This window comes from Henckelia pumila, chromosome 4 (assembly GCF_033568475.1).
Source record: "Henckelia pumila isolate YLH828 chromosome 4, ASM3356847v2, whole genome shotgun sequence".
NCBI lineage: Eukaryota > Viridiplantae > Streptophyta > Magnoliopsida > Lamiales > Gesneriaceae > Henckelia > Henckelia pumila.
The window spans coordinates 22,806,940-22,829,228 of NC_133123.1; the positions used below are offsets into that span (position 1 = coordinate 22,806,940).

At 33.2% G+C, this 22,289-nt stretch overlaps 3 protein-coding genes across 7 annotated transcripts; all 3 read right to left on the reverse strand.

Annotated features, from left to right (window-relative positions):
• Positions 1–51: 51 nt before the first annotated feature.
• On the reverse strand, positions 52–5,608 carry LOC140863146 (splicing factor U2af large subunit B-like). 4 transcript variants are annotated; one of them, XM_073266336.1, is made up of 14 exons: positions 5,456–5,608; positions 5,011–5,112; positions 4,280–4,545; positions 3,816–3,929; positions 3,463–3,533; positions 2,787–2,857; positions 2,658–2,702; positions 2,528–2,587; positions 2,053–2,113; positions 1,852–1,964; positions 1,238–1,684; positions 827–962; positions 512–579; positions 52–425 (listed from the first exon to the last, which is right to left on the reverse strand). In XM_073266336.1, exons 1-14 carry the CDS (start codon positions 5,456–5,458, stop codon positions 288–290), a joined length of 1,695 nt encoding a protein of 564 aa, XP_073122437.1. In that variant the 5' UTR covers positions 5,459–5,608; the 3' UTR covers positions 52–287. The 4 variants fall into 4 exon arrangements, 3 of the variants coding, with proteins under 3 accessions (XP_073122437.1, XP_073122436.1, XP_073122435.1); XR_012143853.1 differs by having other exon boundaries at positions 345–425; positions 512–718; XM_073266335.1 differs by lacking the exons at positions 3,816–3,929; positions 4,280–4,545; positions 5,011–5,112; positions 5,456–5,608 and adding an exon at positions 3,094–3,195 and having other exon boundaries at positions 3,463–3,485.
• A 1,125-nt stretch (positions 5,609–6,733) lies between these two features.
• Positions 6,734–13,617, reverse strand: LOC140866313 (uncharacterized). Of its 2 annotated transcripts, XM_073271286.1 has the most exons (17): positions 13,273–13,617; positions 12,664–12,798; positions 11,821–11,980; positions 11,490–11,586; positions 11,058–11,108; positions 10,812–10,867; positions 10,633–10,714; positions 10,470–10,532; positions 9,841–9,888; positions 8,499–8,560; positions 8,194–8,272; positions 8,051–8,116; positions 7,886–7,948; positions 7,520–7,585; positions 7,391–7,435; positions 7,238–7,314; positions 6,734–7,031 (listed from the first exon to the last, which is right to left on the reverse strand). In XM_073271286.1, the coding sequence occupies exons 1-17, from the start codon at positions 13,445–13,447 to the stop codon at positions 7,013–7,015; spliced, it is 1,344 nt and encodes a 447-aa protein (XP_073127387.1). In that variant the 5' UTR covers positions 13,448–13,617; the 3' UTR covers positions 6,734–7,012. The 2 variants fall into 2 exon arrangements, with proteins under 2 accessions (XP_073127387.1, XP_073127388.1); XM_073271287.1 differs by lacking the exons at positions 7,238–7,314; positions 7,391–7,435.
• Positions 13,618–15,568: 1,951 nt separating this feature from the next.
• Positions 15,569–16,791, reverse strand: LOC140867289 (uncharacterized). The gene is made up of 2 exons (XM_073272361.1): positions 15,981–16,791; positions 15,569–15,761 (listed from the first exon to the last, which is right to left on the reverse strand). The coding sequence occupies exons 1-2, from the start codon at positions 16,743–16,745 to the stop codon at positions 15,654–15,656; spliced, it is 873 nt and encodes a 290-aa protein (XP_073128462.1). The 5' UTR covers positions 16,746–16,791; the 3' UTR covers positions 15,569–15,653.
• Positions 16,792–22,289: the final 5,498 nt, after the last annotated feature.

Below are 22,289 nucleotides of genomic sequence, written 5' to 3' on the forward strand. Positions count from 1 at the left end.
ATTGTCAAAAAAGAATATAATAAACAAAAGTAAAACGCACAAGACATATAGTTAAGATTCGAAATTAATAGAGCTTTATACTAGGTAAAACCATTATCATAATAGACATCAAGCAAACACTATGCAAAGGTCAAGCCCTCGAGCTGATTAATACAAAAGGTCTTCCCGTAAAAAAAGTAGCACCAAAAAAAAAAGAGAGAGAGAAGCAATAGTTGGCATCGGACATTAATTTTGATTATTTCCTAAACCTCGATATGACTTGAGATGCCAGAGCAAATGACTATAAACTAGCCATCATACACACCCTCGGAAAACTTGTTCTCTGGATAGAAAACTGCCACAACTTCTTTTCCCCCGAATCTTCTTCCGTGTAGCCCTTGTCGAGCTTTCGTAGCACCTTCAATGTCCTCGTACTCCAAGAACACCTGAACAAAAAACATGATGTTTTATTTTAATCAACACAAATGCAACCAGACAACGAATGCACAAAAAGGAAACCTCAGAGGCCAACCTTTCCAACACCTGGAGCTTGTTCATTGTTGGGGGATGGGCGTGGGATGATCACATTTACAAGAGTACCTGCATCATTTAAAATCAAGGGCTGAGACATTTGTTTTTGCATAAAACAGGAAAGTATGCTGGTTTTTGTTTAAATATATAAGGTTCTGGAATTTTCTTGTGGTGGCTTCTGTTATGCAGAATATAGGACCCGAGAACACTGTAAAACAGAGAATAGAACACAAAACGAAAAGATATTTAGTGTAGATGAAGATTGTGAACAAGTTCGTGAGTTATAGAAGTCTCAACGGTTATTGAAGAAGATTACCAAATTTTCCACACTCAATTTTCATGTCCTCTAAGATATCTTCGTAGTCATCATCATCATTGAGCTCCTCTGCACTAACCACCTCTGTGAGGCACAGCACCTTTGTAGCCACTACACTGGGTTGTAACATGAGTTTCTGCAAAAGAATTTCGAGCCATAATTTAAGCTGGCCATTTATTATTCTAAATAATCACAACAGAACAAACACTAGCGGTAAGGGAAGACAGTAAACTATGCCAAAAACAAAACATCGGTTTTCATACAACCACCAAATTTCAAGATAATAAAGTAGAGTTTAGCACTGTAAAATGTCTCAACATGTAAATTGGACAAATTAACTAGACAAATTCTGAGGATGACAATATATCATTAAAAAAGATGAACAAGCAGAACAAAATAAAAGCACACTACCTGCAATGCTATTTGTTGTTGGGCGTGTAATAATACGCTCTCTTGTTCAGGGTTAGGTTGAGCTGTACCCTGGTTAGCACGTCTAACAGTAAGTGTTTTGTCGCCCATTTTTATCCCATTAAGTGCTGCACAGGCAATATCTGTAACTGATAAATCCTGGTACACACAAAATGCATATCCTTTGGAATTCCCTGTTTCTCTATCTTTAACCAGATCAAAGCCCCGCAGATGTCCAAAAGACTCCAGCAACTCCCTAACCTGTCCTTCTGTAAAATAATATGGTAAGCCACCAACAAATATACGGTCAGGACCCTCAAGACCCCCAGCAGATCCTGGTGTCAACCCAACAGCTGCAAGATTTAGATTGGGGCTAGGTTGACTAGAGCCTAGAGTCGCAGCCAACGAAGGGTTGTAATCACTGGGTCTTCTAACTTTAACTGGCGCACCCTGAACAAAAGAGTAGATAAAATGTAAGCAATATTTTGTTGGTATTAGGGTGACAGAAGTACTGCATCAAATATAAGAATACCATTGAAAAAGATATTCAAAATAGAACTCAATAACTCGATTTAATAGGCCCCACTAAACTTAGAAGTACAAAAGACTTTCAATACCTCAAACATTATTCCATCTAAAGCCATAGCATTACTAGCTTCTTCAACAGATCTCATTTCCACAAAAGCAAATTTTTTCTCATGGTTGATGTATACATTTACGACAGCATCCCCTGAAATGAAATAGAACAATTCTATTCATCGCGACTCATTTCAGAATAAGCAAATACAGAAAAAAAAACAATAAATTCGGTAGACAACCTGGACCAGCGGTATTTCCTCCGATTGCTGACATAACATGACTAAAGTAGGTTGCCACAGACTGCCATTATCACAAAACTAGAAGTTAGTAAAGAGGCAAATAATTCAAAGTTCAGTAACAGCAAGGGGCAAAAAAACTGCAGCATGACAAGATTACATGTACATGACAGAAGCTAATTAGTCCACAGCTCTAAGAGCCATAGCAAGGGTACATGTAATCAACTGCCACAGCATATTCACAAGTAATGAAATAGAATATACCTCGTTTCCTCTCCAAAAAAAAATATATATATATATATGAAAAGAAAAAAAGGACATTTCTCTAAAAGATAGCCCGTTGTCCTCATTAATTGAAGTTCTAGAAAAAGGGAGTCACTTTACAAAACATCTAAAAAGTGCCAAAGACAGATGAGCATATATCCAACTAGTGGCCAAATATGATAAATAGTAAATACATTGAGGTGGAGTACCCTACTTGTTCATTGGCAGAGGGAGGAAGTCCACCAACATAGACTCGTCTAGCATGTCTGGTAGCCTGATAAGACAATATTTCATGATACTAAAATCCAATATAACACGTGCAAAAAATATAAAGAGAACGCAACCTGCTGGGTCATTGCCTGAATTGGCATTAGGGGGAGTGTTCCAAACTGCAATGAAGTCAAGATTAATCTTAGAAGCTGAATTATAGAACTGAGAACATGCAACAAGAACATTGAAAGTTGCAAAAAAACCTGTCCACCAGCCAAAGGTAACATATTGGGGAACATTCCAGAAATGGCGGGGGTGTTCCCAAGCATCTGACCTGTAGAAGTTAAACCAAGTTACATCTCAAGAATTTTAGAAGTATACCCTCTTCTTACTCTTAAACAACAAGAGTTGACGATTTCTATAATGTTTCTTCACGCAAGAAAAAAAATCGTTTCTTAGACCAACTATCGTATGGGAAATAAATGTAACTATGAAGAAAAGATGGCATTCTAACAAAATTGTTTATAAAAACTACCAAGCATGCAAATCCTGGTTGAAGATGGACAAGACCTGTATTCGTTCTGCCTTGTACAAAAAAGCTACAGAGGTCTGCTCACGCTCATTGTCAGCACAGTGGGGCTAGTAGCCCAACATTGCCTTCTTAGTACATAACTTAGGACATACAAAACAAACAAACAAACACCAAACACAACAAGAAACCAAAACCCTCTCAGTTTCAATTACCAAGCAAATAATTAAAGGAAAACTGAATAGCCAATCTACAGAAGAATGCTCCATATCGAGATATATACAAATTTAGGAACTGAGTACGCTTACCAAAATGAAACCATGTATTTGATATGAACTTTCCACACTCTATCACGGGAAAGAATAATAGTTATCATAATTGACATCATGGTAAAATATTGTTGCTTGTACCTCCATTAGCCGCACCAGCGTTCGAAAGCAATGCAACAGGAGGTGCCATGTCAAATCCACTGGTCCTTTTGCTGTAAATATATATTCAATCAATGACAAGATTCCAAGAGCTATAGATAATAATTAATAATAATAGTGGAGATTTTGGTTCGTGAATTAAGACCAATTAATAAACTTGATGGCAATGATGAAGATGCAAGGTAGAAAGCTGGACTTGTACACTATTGTGTATAGCAGATAAAGTAAATTGAGTTAAATTTAGTCATCAAGCTCATAACAGACCATAACATGGCAGGTTTTAATAATTCTGTGCTATTAACATGAAAGTGAGGAAGTTTACAATCACAAACTACCTTTTAGACCGTGAAGGAGATCGGGACCCTGATCTATGGTCCGATCTAGGCTTGGAGCGAGACCGGGACCTATGCTTGGGTTTGTCATCCCTATCTTTGTCATGGTCTCTCCGCCTGCAAGCTCGTAACAATAATAGAATTAGAAAAACACATCTATGGCTTAGAAACAATATTTGCAAGATTAATAGAAAGGACAGACAGACAGACAGACATAGTAAAATCTAAGCAGGAATGCAGCATCGAAGGTGAATGTCAGTTAACAAAAGCGCCTCACAAAATACTTTCAGCTAATTCAAGTAACTCGTTAGCTAAAAGAATAAGCCACACCTTTCCCCCAGCTAAAATATCAGGGGACAGATAGAAAGCATTACTGGATTCACAAACTCAAAACAGTATGCAAATAAAAGAAAACAGACGGAAGCCACTAGTAATATAAAACAACCAATAAGTTAGAATTTCTGCACCTGTCATAGTCTCGATTTTTATAATAGTCATCGTCATCATTTCGATCTCTTGTTCTCTCCCTCTCCCTTCTCTCACTCCGATCCTTGTGACGGTCTCGATGATGATGATCACGATCACGATATCTATCTTTGTCCCTGTCCCTGTCCTTTTCCCTATCTCTCTCCCTGTCCCTGTCTCGGCCCTTATCACGACCTCGTTCCCGATCCTTATCCCTGCTTCTGAAGGACTCTCTCTCTCTATCTTTTTCATGGTCGAGAGAAGTATGCTGCATAAAGCACCATCACAAAGAATGAATCATAAACAAGTCAAACAAACAAATCATTGAAAAGAGCCATAAATAGTATATATATCTTTTTTTTCCAAACATCCCAACAAATTTCTATCAATCGTTGAGAAAGTAAGACAAAAATATCATGATTATGAAACACCACATTATGAACTGATGGAACAATTATTGATATCTAAAAGGAATAGGTAATCTACTAACAAATGCTATATGATTGACATTTGTTTCATAGTCACGGAGCTAGTGTTTTTATGGTTGCCTAAATTAGGGATTAATAGGCTGTCTAAAAATTTTTGAGATTCAAACTTTTCAGAAATCAAATTCTAATACATAACTAAGCCTCCGAACCCAATTAGCTAGTATACAATAGCCTTTCTTGTATGTCATATTGTCCATTCAAAAACACGTTCTGAAATATTGGCATTGCTAAAGTCGCATACATACCTTGGAATTTGGGCTGGATGATTCTCTGCGAGCTGGTTGCTGCAAGCTTGCAGCTTCTGGTGAATCCATAGGAGGTGGAGAGTAGTAGTTCCCAGCAATTTCCTGAGTTTGTGAAGTAAACATAAATAAGCCATTGGCTCATGAAATTCAGCCAATGATACTCAAATAATTTCAACATATTCCAAATCGGATAGGCTTATTTCTACTTATCATTCCAAATACTCAATTATTTAACACAAAAGAATGTCTCAACTCTTGATAACTCATAGCTCGTCTCAAATCGTTCCAAAAAAGACCAGAAATTAGGTCTACTAAATTCCAGAATTGAACAAAAAAAACTAAACAATTCATCAAAGATAGATCCACAGATCAATAGAGAAGCAAAGCACATACATAGACACACACACGCGCGTGCATACAGATGGAGAGAGAAGGGGAGGCATACCATCAGAGAAGCCGAGTTTGGTACGAATTGAATCGCACTCTTTTTCAACACATTCGAAACCCTAGTTTTGTGTTTTGTGAGATTCTGCGTTAATCGAAATTTTTCGATCTACGGGCTTAAAATAAACACATATTTCTTCCTCGTTTTCCTCTTTTGCCCATCGCTGCCCAATATTAACTTTTATTTATCCAAAATATTATATCGTTAAATCACATAAACGTATCAAAATAGTTTTAAAAATAAAATTTAGATATCGTTTGCAAATTCTAAAAGCAAATGATTATGATTTATTTTTATAGAATTTGTAAAAAAATAATCTATAAGCGACACTTGTGATATATGTGAATTTTTTGCGTAATTAAATACTTTTAAATTGAAAAAAATAATAAATATCAATATTTATAAATGATAAATAATAAATTTATTTAAATAACAAAGTAAAGATATTTTTGTCTGTGTTTTCTTTATTGAGTTGATACATTATTATATAATAATAATAATTATTATTATAATTAATAATTAATAATAATAATAATTAAATAAATAGATGAATAAATACATACAGATCTGATCTACGTAGAAAAAAAGATTAAACATTTTGTGCCCGATATAAAAGGTTCTAAAAATATGCTACATTTGCTATATTATACTATGAAAGTTGTTAATTTTTTATTATTTTATAATTATATATTTTATTTGCTATTTTCGAAAAAAACCTCTTTGTACAGTATCCAAAAATAAATTGGGTAAAAATATTTTTTTCAAAATCATTACGTAAATAATAGAACCTTTATAAAATTTTTTTCACATAAATAGCAAAATTATCGATTTAGTTATATTGAATAAATTAACTTAATATATAATCACAATCTATTTATTTATTAAAAAGATTTTTTTTAAAAAAAATAGTCAACACTATGTTCCAATGTTTATTTTAATAATAGGAAAATTATATGTTAACGTTAAATAAAAACAAAAAAATAACATTCATAAACTTTTTATTAATAGTTATAAGAACTTTCTAGATACAAATATATATTTTTATGTGTTCTTAATGAGTTTTTCTAATATCCAGCTTTAAAAATATACCAAACAATGTTAGTTGAATTCTAATTTCTTTAATTTCATCAAGATTATATTCCTATAAACTCCTAACTCAGAGCCAAAGCAACTATTAGCACATAATCCAATACTTCATTGTAACAAAACAGATAAATATTTGATTTCATGTGAAATTGTGAATCATTATATACCTTTAAAGAAGAAAAGAAAGCATGATTATATGATTCAATCCCTTCCCAATTGTTATATAATCGAGTTGATTCTAAACATCCTACAATTTTTTTTTATTTTTTTTGGGTATGGAGTATAAAAAATATCTTTGATCCCTATAATCAGCGTAACTTTAATGTGACATTCTTTCATTTCAGCGACGACCCCAAGACACTTCATCCGAAAGGGGCGTATCTACATAAAAATATGTGCCCTTCAAAGAACTTCAATGTGATTTTGAAGTGATTCACAGACGGTAGCTGCTTCTGGTAGGAGTATGATCTCTCAATGGATTCCCATGCTTCTGAAATGAGTCAGACAATGACGTAAGAACATAAAAAATCGACATACTATGACTAATCCTCAGAGTATGTGCATTTATACGATTCATGCAATATCACAATGCCGTGTTTGTGTAAATTAGACAATGTGCTTCAAGAAATGAATTATAGCATGATCTATGATTCAAAATACTTGCATTTTTGGGTAAGTTACAGATGATAAGTTTACCTAGTCATGTTCGACCAACTATCGGTTTCATGAACTTTCATAGAATCTCCACATGGATTAGGCTTTCCATGGCATCTCTACAGTTTTATTTTTGAGAGTCAGATTTAACTAAAAATGAAATCCCGAGCTCTGACATGAAAGAGCTTTTCTTACCCAGAATTCAGGTTGGAAAGAACAAGGGGCATTTTCTTTCGATGCCTATATTAAATTTGAAGTTTGACAATTAATTATTAGTCTTTTGTCAAAACAAGAATCACCCTAGCAAAGCCTTTCTAAACTTGCCTTGATGGACACGCGCCTTTGCAGCTGCGATGCATTATTGCTGTTGATATCTGATCCTAGAGAGAGCTGAAAAATTACAGCAAAAATACAAAAATCACTTTGATTCAGACATCAAATTGAATCAGAATTTTGGCCTCGTAGTCCGCAAAATCTACCAGGACTAAAGTCTGAGAGGCCAAACCCATATAGCATGCATTACTGGTGGGAGAGCCCATCAATTGATAAAAATTAGGTGTGAAAACTTTTACAAATTTCAGTATCAAAATATGACCTCAGTTTTTAAAACATTATTTCATGCATGGAATCACGTAAAAGTTTTTAAATACTACCCTAAATATACATTGCTTTTAGTCCTATTAAATTTACCTTATTAAATTGTTCTGTCGGTGGAATATCCAATAGCTTGTTATTAGTTGAAAACTTAGGTTCCTGAAACAAATGGTTTTTAATATTAACAGGGGTAAATTTACTCCATGAGTAAAAGAATTTATTTTATATTAGATTATTAGTGTACAGTGTACTGAAATTCACCATTAGAGTTGTGGTTTCCTCATTTACATCTTGAATTGGATCAACATCTGCTGCTATTGGGAACACCTGCAGACACAATATTTTGTTCTGAGTTAATGTCCTGATAGAAGCTCAAGTGTTCCTGTCCAAATAAGAAATCAGACCTTCTCTCCGAGGAAAGCACCTTTAAACTTAATAATTGATGCAGGTTTCTCAGGCTTCAGGGTACCTCTAGAACTTGGTCTGAACAAAGGCACAATATTAGAGCAAACTACACTTTTAAAAGTGGCCAAAAAAGGCAAACTTGGTTCTACACAAAAGACCATGCTAAAGCATCATTTGCAGAAAACATGGTTCTGGCCAGAGTAAATAAATATTGAAGCATAGTTGATACTTGACGTAAAGTGATAGAATGAGAAGACCCTTCTTTCGTTTAACGTTTAAAAGAAAGCAATTGCAACATTCTGACCTCTTTAAATCTGTGGCACTACTTGACACATGTGGATTGGTTTTATTTGCTGGCGATGATACCTGTCATAATAATACCTCTTTAGTTTCATGCTGAACCGATTAAAACAAATGAATTATACAGCTTTCTCCAAATGCATTCAAATGTGATTGTAAAGATCAAGTACGTGCAAGTAATTCATGTCTCTGTTCTTGAAAGCTGATGTTTTGTCATTGTAATATGCTGTAACTTTGTACTAGTTTCAGTTTATTTTATTCGTGATGATGGCATAAATGCAATACTGGACCAGATGACCAGCTACACTATGCTCTAGTGGCTCTTATTTAGTCAAGGTTACAAGACCCACAATTTCTAGTCACTCTTCGAAGGTTATTCTCAAATGTGAGTAAATGCCTGTTTAATGGAAAGTTGAATACGGTGAAAAAGAATAAATTGCATTTCTAGTCTGAAATTTTTTGGCCTAATTTTGTAAAAAGCCATGTAGATTAAGTTCGTATAAGTGACAATACAGACCTCCCCTACTTGCACCACTATTTCCAGTTTTACATTTTTACAGATGAGATGAGATCAATGGCGTACCCAAAATTTTCAATCAGGAGGAGCGAATTCAACAAATTTTTAAACATTAATACAACACAACATATAAATGACATATATTAACTTCATATATTTTTACAATAATACATATCGAGATTTCATAATTTGAAAATGCTGATTAAAGTTTTATTATCAACTGTCTCAAACACACCGCACTCAATATATGATATCAAACAGTCATTTAACAATATATCATCTCCCAACCTATTACGAATTGATTTTTTTTTCATTGATAATACTAAATTTAAAAGTAAATCTATATACCGAAGTATAATTTATGTTTATTTGATTCAATCATTCTTTTATAAAATCGCTAATTCCAACAATTTTAGAGATCTAACTGCTATTTCGCATGTCACAAAATAAAGTTATCAAATTAGTTCTATATGTTAACTTCATCATGAGACATCAAATGAATATAACTGAGTAAACTGAAATAATTTTCATATATCACATTCAAGCCAAAAGGTTTTTAGGTTTATTTTTAAAAAATATGGGACAATACAAGGCATGCAAAGAATTTCAAGGAAGCAAATTCACAATTAAATTTGTATTTAAAAGAGATATATGTATATAATACTATTTTTTAAAAAAATTTCAGGAGGGTTGTCGCACGCTTTCGAACCATGTAGGTCCGCCACTGAATGAGATGATATATAAACATTTGCACCGGATCATTTTGATGTGGAAAAACAGCTTCCAAATAATGATTCAAATATCATGCAAAATAATATTAACGACTTACCTTACCAGAATGTTGACTGGCCCTCTGCATAGTCCTTAAGTTAAACACCTGATAAGCATTTATAAAAATGAAGTTGTAATCCAGAACCACGAAAAGTATAGATGAAAAGAGAAAATTGTATAAATGTTTCAAGTCTATGAAATTTTGTTTTAGCAATCAAGAAATAAGAAAAGAAAAGACAAGATGGTGCTAAAAAATAACTTAGTAAAGCAAGAGGAAGAAAACTAGTTAAAGACCTCAACAGGCCCATGATGTGTGCTCTGCATTGTATTTGATTTTAAGGACAGAACTGATCAAATGTGTGGCAAGTAAGAAAAATCATGTATTTTTCTTATACATTTCCACTTATATCCATTTCATCCACCTTAAAATTCTTCGCACTAATAGATAACATAGATGGTTTGTGTCAAAATTTATAGAGGCTGTAATGCCTCATCAAATCACCACTTGTTCATAACTGTAAGGGAAATTTTTTCTGATCTTGATTAATCGACTTTTTCAGCATGCTAAATTCACATAAAAGTTTGACAATAGATAGAGGAGATAATTTTTACGTTTAGAAAATTCCAAATGATTAATATGCCTCGGTATTTAAAGAGAACGGCTCTGAATGAGTTTGAGATATTTACTTGAAACTGTGGCACTTGTGGCTGGCTCTTTAATGGTTTGGGCAAGGAAGAAGTTCGCAGAATCTATAAAAAAAAGAACAAAATTAAATGGTGGTAAATTAAATGCATTCCACAACATATTTGAACTTGTATTATTCCAAGAAGCTAGTTTTCCAATACCAACTTTTTTGTTCGATGGATGCACTTTAGAGGTACACTCTCCCTTCGTTCTTTCATTTTCACTTGGTGCAGAACTATTTTTGGACCTAACGTTCAAGAAGGAGCAATGATTAGTTCGTAAGACAATAAGTCAAATATCTGGAATTTCTACAGCAGTAAATGAATAATAGTTGTTGGAGATACCTTCGCCTTTGGGCTCTAAGTTGTGTTTCCAGTTCAGGTTCTCTTGGAATTGTGACCTTTAAATTTTTTTTTAAAAAAGAGATAACTGAGTTATAGTCAATCCAAAAATTTTTGCCGAATAAAATGTAATCAAAGTGTTATGTCTCTGAGAGAGAAAATGATGCCTATACACCTAGCCTTACCAAAATTAAGTGCATGAAACAAAGGTAAGTGGATATGCTCATACTCTCTCTCAAGAAACTGTACCTTCTTTGACGACTTGTGTAATAACGCAATTTGATGCTTCAAATGGGCAACCTGGTTAACAAAAAAATAACCAAATTTGAAGCAAAGTGGTTAACATGAGATTAAGTCAAGAATTCTCGTAAAAATGTTTGTAACAAATAAGAAAATCATTGTCTCTGTTTCGGACGTTGATTATTAAGAAACTTCGTAAATCATGGTTAAGATGAACAAACCACTAGACAATAATAAAAAAATGTTGCTAAAGCAAAGATCTCCTTTTTCTGAGACAATGTTAAGCAGACATGATGAATGACAGTGAACATTCATCAGTCAATTGATGTTCTTTGCATGTCGTGATAAAATTACGATGACACTATAATTTGGTGAAAATTCAAGCTAGTCATAGCACTTAAAAGATAATGGACACAATGAAAGATAGGAACCCTGATGCACCTTTCTTAAATAGCCAATCTCAAGCTTCTGTCGTTTGGTAGCAAGATTATCAGATCCACTCTGTCGTTCATCAACCTTAATCGTTGAATTCTTCAACCTAGTATAGAAAGGAAGAGAAGATGCATAAAAGTAAGATAGCGACTACACTAAAAGGAAATAGAGGGTTTCATATTAGATAAATCAACAAGACTAACGCAACTGATTTGATCCAAAAATACCAATCTAGAATTTCCAAGTCTATTCTCACTTAGTTCTAAAGACGAAGAAGAAAAATAAAGTCCCGATAATAAATTAAATAAGCAAATATTCACTTCTTAAAGGAAAGATTTACCTTGTACATGAGCAGCTGGAATTCATGTCTTGCATTTTGTTTTGTTTTGCCAGATGACTAGCAGTAGGTTTCATAAAAGTTGAATCCCGTGCTTGAAATAATTTACCAGCAGACATTTTTTTAGCTTTTGGGGTATCTTGAAGCACTTGAATACTTTTCCCTACAGAGAAAAAAAAGCTCTATTTTTCTAAAAGAGAGAACAATAGATAAGAATCCGAAAATGGAGCAATAAATTACAATACTTTTGCTTTAGACCAACTGCATTTAAGTAATTATTGTTAAACCAGAATGAAATAATATGAGCCAGAGAGAAAAATGTCAAAAAAAAAATCAAAATAATGACCTCGTGGACCTTTTAACATAAAGAAGATGCACAGAAAGGAAAATATTAATGGAAAGCACTAAACCTTAAGATTGGCAGAAAACTAGTAAGCGCTGATCAAATGAACTCGTAAAAATATGGCAAAATATGAATGACAAACCATAAGACAAATTTAAAACCATCTTCTAAAGCTTGCCTAGGAGACAACACATTATATCAAGTTGTAGAACGTATTTTGCTAGGGAAACATCTAAAAAATGTATGAGTTACAGTGATCCAAGTCCTTTAAGCACACTCTGCATTGAAAACCAGGAATCAAATGTATGAAGCAGTAACATATTGAGTAGCCTTTGCCACACGATCAGTATATTAGCTACTTTAATTTTACCTAGAGGCTAGCACTAGATTCACTCGTGAGTCATGACTGAACATTAACAACAAAAACTTCGTTAACGGATGGAAAAGTAACAGATATTCTTCAATATTTTCATATGGAAAGCCAGCAAAATTCCCTTTAATACCTTTGGAGTTCTTTTTTGAGGCGGGAACTCCTTGTCCGCTGCCAATATCTAAATTGCAGCTACCATTTGCGCTTGCATTGTCATTCACAGCTTCAACAGACAGTAGTTTTTCCAAATTCAACTTCACCATAAAAGCTGAATAACCAGGAAGAAAACAACTGAAAATAAGCAAAGCGCAGGGAAAATTGGGAAAAAATAATTTCTAATGTTGCCAAGTTCCGTGTTGTATAATATTATCTCATATAGCTCTCAAAACTCTTCTTCTGTCTTTTCTTTTAAATGTTTCATCCTGTTTGTGTCCTTGGTCTTAGGAGATAAAAAGGATGTTATTATATTACATTCACGAACACAACTGCATTCATGATGATAGAAACAAAAAATGATCATCTCGATACGTATTCAATTCATTTTCAACTTGTCATGTGAAAATCAAAACATGAATGATTGAAGTTCTGACTTCCAGAGAAACCAAATGTTCTAAATGGCTTCTTTCATACAAGAACATGCATGCAGCTTTCGTCAAAACCACCTTATTGAAACAAATCCTAGCACCGAACAAAGACTTCCCAATCCCGATTAAAAAAACAAAAAAAAACAAAAGGTACTCACGAGAGTTGGGATAGTCGCCGGAAACTTCAAACCAGCGTTCGGCCTCCTCAACTTCAGAATCAAACTCCGCCCTCGAGAAATCGAAGAACCGAGACGCGTCAAACTCGTATTCGTCATCAATTTCCGAAGCCTCCAAGTAGAAATCATCGATATAATCCTCCATTTCGTAATCCATCTCAATTTCACAGCGATCTGTGAAAACGTCGTCTTATCTCATGCAATTAAGATCATCGGATTCCTGCTTCGCGGCGGAGTCTGGGGATTCCAAAACCCTAGGTTCCGAGGAGGACAACGAGGCACGAATCTATGGTAATTGTTGGTGTTTTTGTGATGGAAATTGCGAGTTTTTCGTGTTCGTTGAAAAGCAGAGGAGGAGAAGGAATGGGAAAACGGCAAACTGTCGTTTATATACAGTTGGGATTTGAATTTGTGGGTCCCCTGTCTCGCCTTCTATATATTTTTGTATTTTTTATTTTTTTTGGATGAGATAGCCTTCTATATTTACATTTACAAAATATATATATATATATATATATATATATATTTCCATCATTATTATTATTATTATTATTATTATTATTTATTTATTTATTTATTTATTTGAAACACAATACTAATTTAGGATTTCAATGATTTTATATGTAATATATTGTGGGATTTTGTAAACAGATTTTGTCATTATTGACGATTTTGTTGGGTGTAATAATTGTTTCTTTTGGATAGAGCGATTGAACCATGTCGTTTGAGCTGCTGTACTATTTAAAAAATTTGAGTTGCACCATTACTACCAATTATAACTTTTGGTAAAATGGTAAGTGTTCGGTCCTACAATTAGTATCAGACTCAAGGTCAAGAGCTTGGTCCTACAGAGTTTATATGAGGATTCAGAATATGATCTATATTTATTAATAATAATGTTATGCAAAATATCATGTAGGTAAAATGTCAATTTTATAAGTGCAATATGCATTAAAGTGCGATATTTTTAATCATATGTTTTTCATTGAAACAATTATGATCATGTAACTATATTTCAATGTTATGGATGATACAGGTACTCGATACCCGACTTGACACAATCGGGTATCTATCCTACCCGATATCCGATTGAGAACCAGAATACATTTTTTTATTTTTTTATAAAATAATTAAAAATATTGCTATGCAATGAATAATTATAAATTAGTAAATTACTAATTAAAAACTGTTTTCAATCACAATCTTATTTATAATTTTGCAGAGTCAAAAAATTCTCTCTTGACATGTAAGTGTGTTTACCATTGTAACTGTAAAAATTTAACAAAAACATTAATCTGTACTTATATAATTTTGACAAGAATGATTAAAATTGATTGTCAAAATATAGTTATATGAGTATAATTTATTTAACAAAAGATATATGACTAAAAATATCACAAACCGATATTGTACACACGAGTAATGGAAATTGATATTTGCCTATAACATAACTATATAATAAATTATTAGACTAATCGAACGATGATGTTAATATTGATGAAATCATTTGTAAATACATTTTTTGAGTAAATATATCAATGAACACATTAATCTATATTCATATCACTTATATGCAAATATATCATGAGTATTTTGTATTAAATGTGTTCGATAAATTTTAAAATTTAAAATTTAAGTACATATAGCAGTTAATATTTCGACAAATTCTAAATTATTCTTTCACGAAATTCCAATTTTTTACGAGTAAAAATTTCTAGTTTTAATTTATCAATGTATGGTAGGTTAAAGGCCTAAAAATAAAGGGAAAAAACCTAATGTCTTGAATATTTTAATATATAAGAGAAAATACCTAAAACTTTGTGATAAATACTTTCACATATCCTAAGACGAAGGTAGTGTTTGCAACCTTTAAAAATAAGTGATTATGGATTCTTTTATTAACAAATTGTTAAGAAAAGAATCCACAATCACTTATTTTTAGAGGTTGCAAACACTTTGTTAAGAAAAGAATTCATAATTATATATTTTTAAAGGTTGCAAACACAACCGAAAACATGTTGTAGATTTTAAAAATTCTAGAACTTTATAATAATCTTCACATGTAATAACTATTCTCACTTGTAAAAATCTGAACGTGACTTTTTAGCCCTCTTTAGATAATTTGAGAGTCGTTGGTCTAACTTTTTAAAGTCTGATAATTGAACCTTTTTAGATTCATTAAAATTAAATTTCGTTTTCTTCTTTACTATTAGTTCGTGGTATCGCGCGCTTTAATTTCTCATTCATCCGAAATGAGTTCGATGAAAATAAATATAATACCGATAAAAGTACATTAATATTCAACACCAAACAAACTTTATTATAGAAGAAAAAAGAACTTGTCCTATAATTTGTTTATCTATCTACATTAGCTTTAGCTGCAAATGCTTTTTCCACTTCTTCTGCAATACATGGATGCCATTGCCACCTCCAAAGATCCCACATCCAAAAGCGTTCCTCCTCATAAAATCCTGCCATCCACAATTCCCAATAACGAAACAAATCAACACCCGAAATAATACGGAGATAGTTTGAAAAATGACTTTTGATCAAATATTATTTATGAAATCGTCACCATATCTGTTAGTATCATGTATACATATGTTGTTTCCAAGGATATTGTTTCAATTAATTCTACTAAGAAAAAGGAAGGAACAGATCATGTGGTTACTTTACTTTACTTTACTTACCATAGACGTCTGTTTACGCATGTTAATCACTTTCCTTTGATAGCTTCTTCTTCGGCTCATCACTATCATCTCTCCGAGTGTCAGCAGTGGTCTTCTAACCTGGCTGCCGTTTCTTTCACATGTTATAAACTCCGTGCACCGCGCATCGTTTTCAGTTGTTTTCGCCAGCTTGTTGGCTGAATTTGAACTGGGGACTAGTAGAGGAAACAGCCACTCCAAGAAAGAAGTCCCCACCAAGCTAGCGGATCCTGTTTCATAGCTGCTAGCAGTACTAGTACTCTCCGAATCAGAAACCGGCGAACCGGGGCAGTTGTCGACGAGTACTCTTCGTGTTTTTTCAGCAGGAAAAGCGTGAGTGCGTTCCACGGTTGGTATCAGGCAGTTTGCCAGAAGAGAAGGAGCTGAGCTGAAGGACTCGTCCGTTTCGAAACTACACGTTTCGAGCTCCGAGTGGGACAACACATCCATTTGATCAGAATCATGTAGGTCATGATAAATCCCTTTGTATTCGCTACCATCATGATCCAAGCCACAGCTTGCAGGGGGAGGAGGTAAAAGCAGCTGGAGTGGTGTCCCTGGCTTCTCTTCCCAACCGAAGGGGACGGATACGACGAGCTTAACGGGCACTTCGACGGGCCGAATTGGTCGAGGAGTTGGTTTCCAATCTCTCTTTGGTGTCCCCGGTCTCTCTTCCCACAAGAATGGGATAGAAATGGACTGCCTCTCTCTTTTCCTCTCAATCTTGGAGGTTTGTCTTTCTGCCATCTTGAAAATTTGAATATAATAAGTTGATTGGATATTTTGTAGGTTTTGATTTGAATGTTGTCACATATATATAGTTATTAACTATATATGTATGTGTATGTGTATGTGTGTGTTGGATGAGTGGATTAGTAGCTCTCCAACTAAATCATTTAGGCATGTGTAACAGCACCATTTTGTTTGAAAATTAGGCTTACCTAATGTTTGATTTGAATAATATCTTGGACTACCGCTTTAGTGGCTATTTGCCAATTTCCTTCTTATAGTGCGCTTTGTATTGGACACTTTACTATATATCATGTGTTTCTTGATGGATGGTTCGTTCTAATAAATTAAAATTTCATGGAGTATTTTAAATTTTATTATAATTATAATTTTTTTTTAAAGAAATTGAATGTCAAAATTAGAATATGTTTTAAGGGTATTATAAAATTTGTGCTCTCGTAATTTTCTTGTTATAATTTTATTCTCGATTTTGTTGTTTTGATTCGCCAGGACACTTCAAGTATATCCAATTGAGCATTTCTTGTAACTTTAGAAATTTTGGCCCTTTTTGAAATAAAACTTACTTGAAGTCTATAGGGTGAGAATCTATTATAAATTATAATTAAAACTAGTATTTTTCCTCTTTTTTTAATGGGTTAAAGCTTTTTTTTTTTTTGGGATTAAAACTGTTTTTTTTAAAGAAAAGATTAAAACTAGTGTTTTGGTATAACCGAAATAATTAATTAAATAAATAAACTAACAAAATATAAGACAAAATATTTTGTTCTTTCTAATTTTGTCACCCTATTGGCTATTTGGTTTTTACGTTGACCCTCCGAGGAAAGATACCGACCTCATCAAGACTTTAGCCATAATAGTAAATGGTCAAGAAATCACTTTTAGTATTATTATTTTATTTATTTATTTCGGACAATCGGTCAAACACTCAGACTTCATTTTGGCGCAGACTTTACATTTTCTTGTTATTATACGTTTTTTTTTTAAGGAAGAATTTTTGTAACAAAAATAATTTTATGCTTTCGTTATCATATTATTATTATTATTATTATAAGTTAACAGCGGGAAAAAGAAACACGATATAGACATGAGTAACACTCTTGTGAGACGGTCTCACAAATGAGACGGGTCAATCCTACCCATATTTATAATAATAAATAATACTTTTGGAATAAAATATAATACTTTTTAATTGATAACCCATGTAAAAGACCCGTCTCAAAAAAATGACCATTAAGACCGTCTCATATAAATTTTTGCCTATAGACATATAGTCATACTTCTGCTCGTTATAGTTCTATTCTTATTTTGGTTGTATGATTCTTCGGCGGGAAAATCCAAGTCAAAAATTTCTTGAAATTTTACAAGTTATTTTAATATATTGATAATGATCATTTTTACTCATAGTCATATGGTTATTCTTCGTAAATCATTGCATGTATTTTATTAAAATTTTGATTTTGATTTTGATTTTAAATTAATGCAAATGGAAAATATATATAAGTGTAAAAAAGGGAACTAATAAAATAGAAAACAAATCTTCACCTGTGTGGTGTTTTCGTGGACCCTCGGTGAAAAATACCAATTCATTAAAGACTACAGCAATCGCTGTAAGACGGTAAAATTTCCTTCGGCATATACTCCATATTTTATTATTATATTATATCGTGTTATGATATACTTTATAATTTTTTCTTTTTTTATTATATTATATGTTAAATGAAACCAAAAACACCAATTGGTGTAGTCTATTATTATTTTTATCCTTCAAATACTTGGGAGGGATTCCACTTCAAAAAGTGCTCTTATGCGAACTGTGTTTTTTTTTTTTTTTTTGCAATTTCTAGTTTTCTACATAAATTAATATTTAATACCACTGGGATTGACGGATTCCCTTCAAGTTACAAAAAAATTCCAGCATGCTACCGCCATTCGTACCTTCTAAATATGCTAACAATTTACTCGATAATTGCCGAAAATTCATGATTACATTATGATCGCACACAATTACAAGAAGGTTTCTAAAATTACAGGATAACACCATTGCAATATAAATACAAGGTGGTTCTTCTTCACTTAGAGGGCAATTAACTCCTTTTATCACAGAAAGCTAGGGCTGAGAAAAAATACCGAAATGCCGTCATACCATCTATATCGTACAAAAAAAAATATTATATATTGAAAAGCATACCGTACCCAAAATTTTGGTATCGGTATAAGATTTTCAAATTTTCGGTATACCAAAAAAAAAAGTCGATATACACGGTATCGGTATGATACCGCATATATCGACATTTTTTTTTAAAAAAAAAAACAGTTTAAAAAAAATCGATATACACGGTATCATACCGATACCGTACCGAATTTTGAAAATTCGGTACGGTATCGGTATGGATTTATGACATATCGAAATTTCATGTTGGTATACCGAAAATTTCGGTCCGGTATCGGTATCGAAAATTTCGGTCCGGTATGCGGTATTCGTTGAATACCGCGGTATACCGTACCGAACCACCCCTACAGAAGGCTACACTAAAAAATTCCATTGCACCTCATTGTTAAAGAGGCACAAAGGTAGTATAACGTATCAGACAGCCGGTTTGGCTTACTGGGATGACTGCATTATACAGATGATACGGCTGCTAGCACGAAATTAACGAGGGATACATTTTGCCATAAAAGTTTGACAATAGTATTTGCATCATGGCAGTATATCAATTTCAAAACATAAACTCAATGGTGCACTTCTAATGGAGAGCAGGTTTTGGCTGCACCATTGAAACTCTGCACGCACGCTACCAGAATTTTTACGGACTAAACAATGTGTAAGTTGGCAGATCTACACCAAATCTAAGTATTGACATTTGATAATAAAAAAAAATTGGGTCAACTTATGGCAATCAAATGCACAAAAGGATGTTATTATAAATCCATTCCAAATCTCGTCCTAAATCCATTTCAAAAAGATCCCAACTAGATATATATATATATAGGTACGAGACGACACAAACTAGATCAAACTCCATCAAGGCGTTGCTCCACAGTGAGCAAACAAAAGGACAATGTAAGAGCAGATGATCCTGAGTCTCTGCCTACCTACATAAATAAAACACACCAACTAGGGCCAAAGACAGTACAAGGATTCCTCCTCTCCATCTCCGCAGAAAGTTGGAAGTTTACCAAAAACACATTAACTTAAATCCCAAAATTAATTCTATCTATTTGTAAGTAATTGTCTAAACATTGGAGATTTGAAATATTATTCTACAATTTTATTTTTTTGTCTAGTTTTTTTTTTCTTCGATTTTGGTCTTCAAATTTTAATCTTAATCTTGTTTCTTATGATTTTTTATAATTCGGTATTCTCAATTATAGTGTTTATGTAATACTACACACATCAGTGTTGCATTGGTATTAAAACATAAAAAATATTAAAACTGCGTAAATAGAACAAAAATAATAGATTAATACTGAAATTTAACAATACATATGATCAAAATCTATAGAGACAAGCTTATTGGACCAAAAATACAATTTTCTTTTAAAAAACACCAAACACAAAGTGAGTATAATTTTGGTAAATAAAAAAAAATCTAATGCCTAAAAAAAGGGAAAGTCATATAAAATGACAATTTTTTCTTAATAATTTGGTTTATGTTGGAAAGTAAGTTAGAATATAATTATTTCAAATTTCGCCAATTAACTGAATTTTAGTTAATGAAAATGTCTCTACTATAATTATGAATTTTAGTTAATGAAAACGTCTCTACTATAATTACTATATCGTAAGATTAATCAAGACAGACTTGTATTTATGTTTAAATAACTTGGGATGAAAATGAGTCCACCACGAGTCCCCATTTTCATCTCTATAGTGGGCATGGGGACGAGGATGAAATTTTAATCCCCGTGGGTTTGGGTTCAAGGATTTCCCGATTACGTTGAAGTGGTGATGGGGACGGGGATGGGATGAGTTTTAGTTTCGTGGATGGGGAACCCGTCCCCGTCCCCGTCCTCGTCCCCGCCCCGCCCCATTGTCATCCCTATTCAGAATTGGAAAAATAGTAAAATGTCCAAGTTCATGAACGGAAAGTGATCGGGATCGGATCAACCACAGTTGGAGGAGCCTCCGCCATTATCCACTTCAGACTTCACTGCTTCGCAGTACTAAGCTTCTTCGCATAAGTTATGGACAAATATTTCATCCGACACTTCATTTCCTGTCACCAAATTCATAACCACATTCCTCAATAAATACTGTGATAATAGTACATACTCTAAGAATCATGAGTGGCTCCACATAGGGGCAAGGGAGGGCAGCAGCCCCCCATCCCCCTGTGAATTTGATTTTATAATATTACTAATATAGTCTTATAGTTTAAAATTATAATTTATGAACATGAATTAGGAACCAAACATGTAAATACAAAAAAGGGTGAAAAATTTAAATTAATCTTCATCGTTTAATGTGTACAAAGTTACCCGAAAATTTGTAGCTTATAGTCCTTAAAAAATTGTAGCCCAATCACTAAGCTTTTAGACCTAAACAGACAGGGTTTTAAGTTTTTTAAACCTAAAAACAAATTGTTGAAACAAGAATTGTTAGCTTACAAGCTTGTCAGTTTGATTTTTAATTCACGAGTTGCAACAACTTCAATGAAGAGAAAGTTTTTTGATGAGAAGATTATTATGAATATTAATTAATTATACTGAAATATATATATATATATATATATATATATATATATATATTAGTTTGTCGAATGAAGTCTAAAAATATTATTTAAATGAGAATGATACGCAGACGTGGTGTGCTACCCACACTCTCATATCAAATTGCACATCAAGTACTTGCAATATCCTTGTCATAATATCAAGTAAGTCTCCTTCTAGAATTATTTTCTCCTCTCTCCTATAATCCACACTGTTGTGCATTTCTCTACCTTAGGAAGAATGCTCACAGTAATTTTTATATAACCCCAAACGAATAGCATGGTGGAGTCTCGTATCTCTCAACAAAGCAGTGACAACATCTCTTCTATCATTTGTAAGATCTCTGCTATCAACAACATTGCTCTCGCCTTGGTGGTTTGGAGAAGGAATGACCTTATGCGCAGATAGGTAGATGAGCCCTTGACGACAGTGTTTTCAGCGAACAATGAAGTTGGGGTCGGGATTTAGAGCTTCACAGCAAAAGTCAATATGAACAAATCGAATTAGAGGAAATTGTTTTAGAAATTTTTTGAGTTGAAGCCAACGAATATCTTGGATATCGTCAATCGAATAAGAGATTTGCAATGAAATACGTTCTATCTTAAGGGTAAGCTTTTTCAAATCTTTTGAAGCTAAAGAAAAAGTACATATTGTTCGTGCGTCACAGAAATTAAGAATGTGTATCATGACGTTGTTTGGACTATTTATCTCTTTCTTTACTTCATTCTCAGATACTATCTTCCCCTTGAAACGTTTGAAGTTCCCTGCAGATTAAAAATGGCTTCTTGGTAGCGCTTATCGCGTACGCCCAAATTACCCGACTCAATCAGA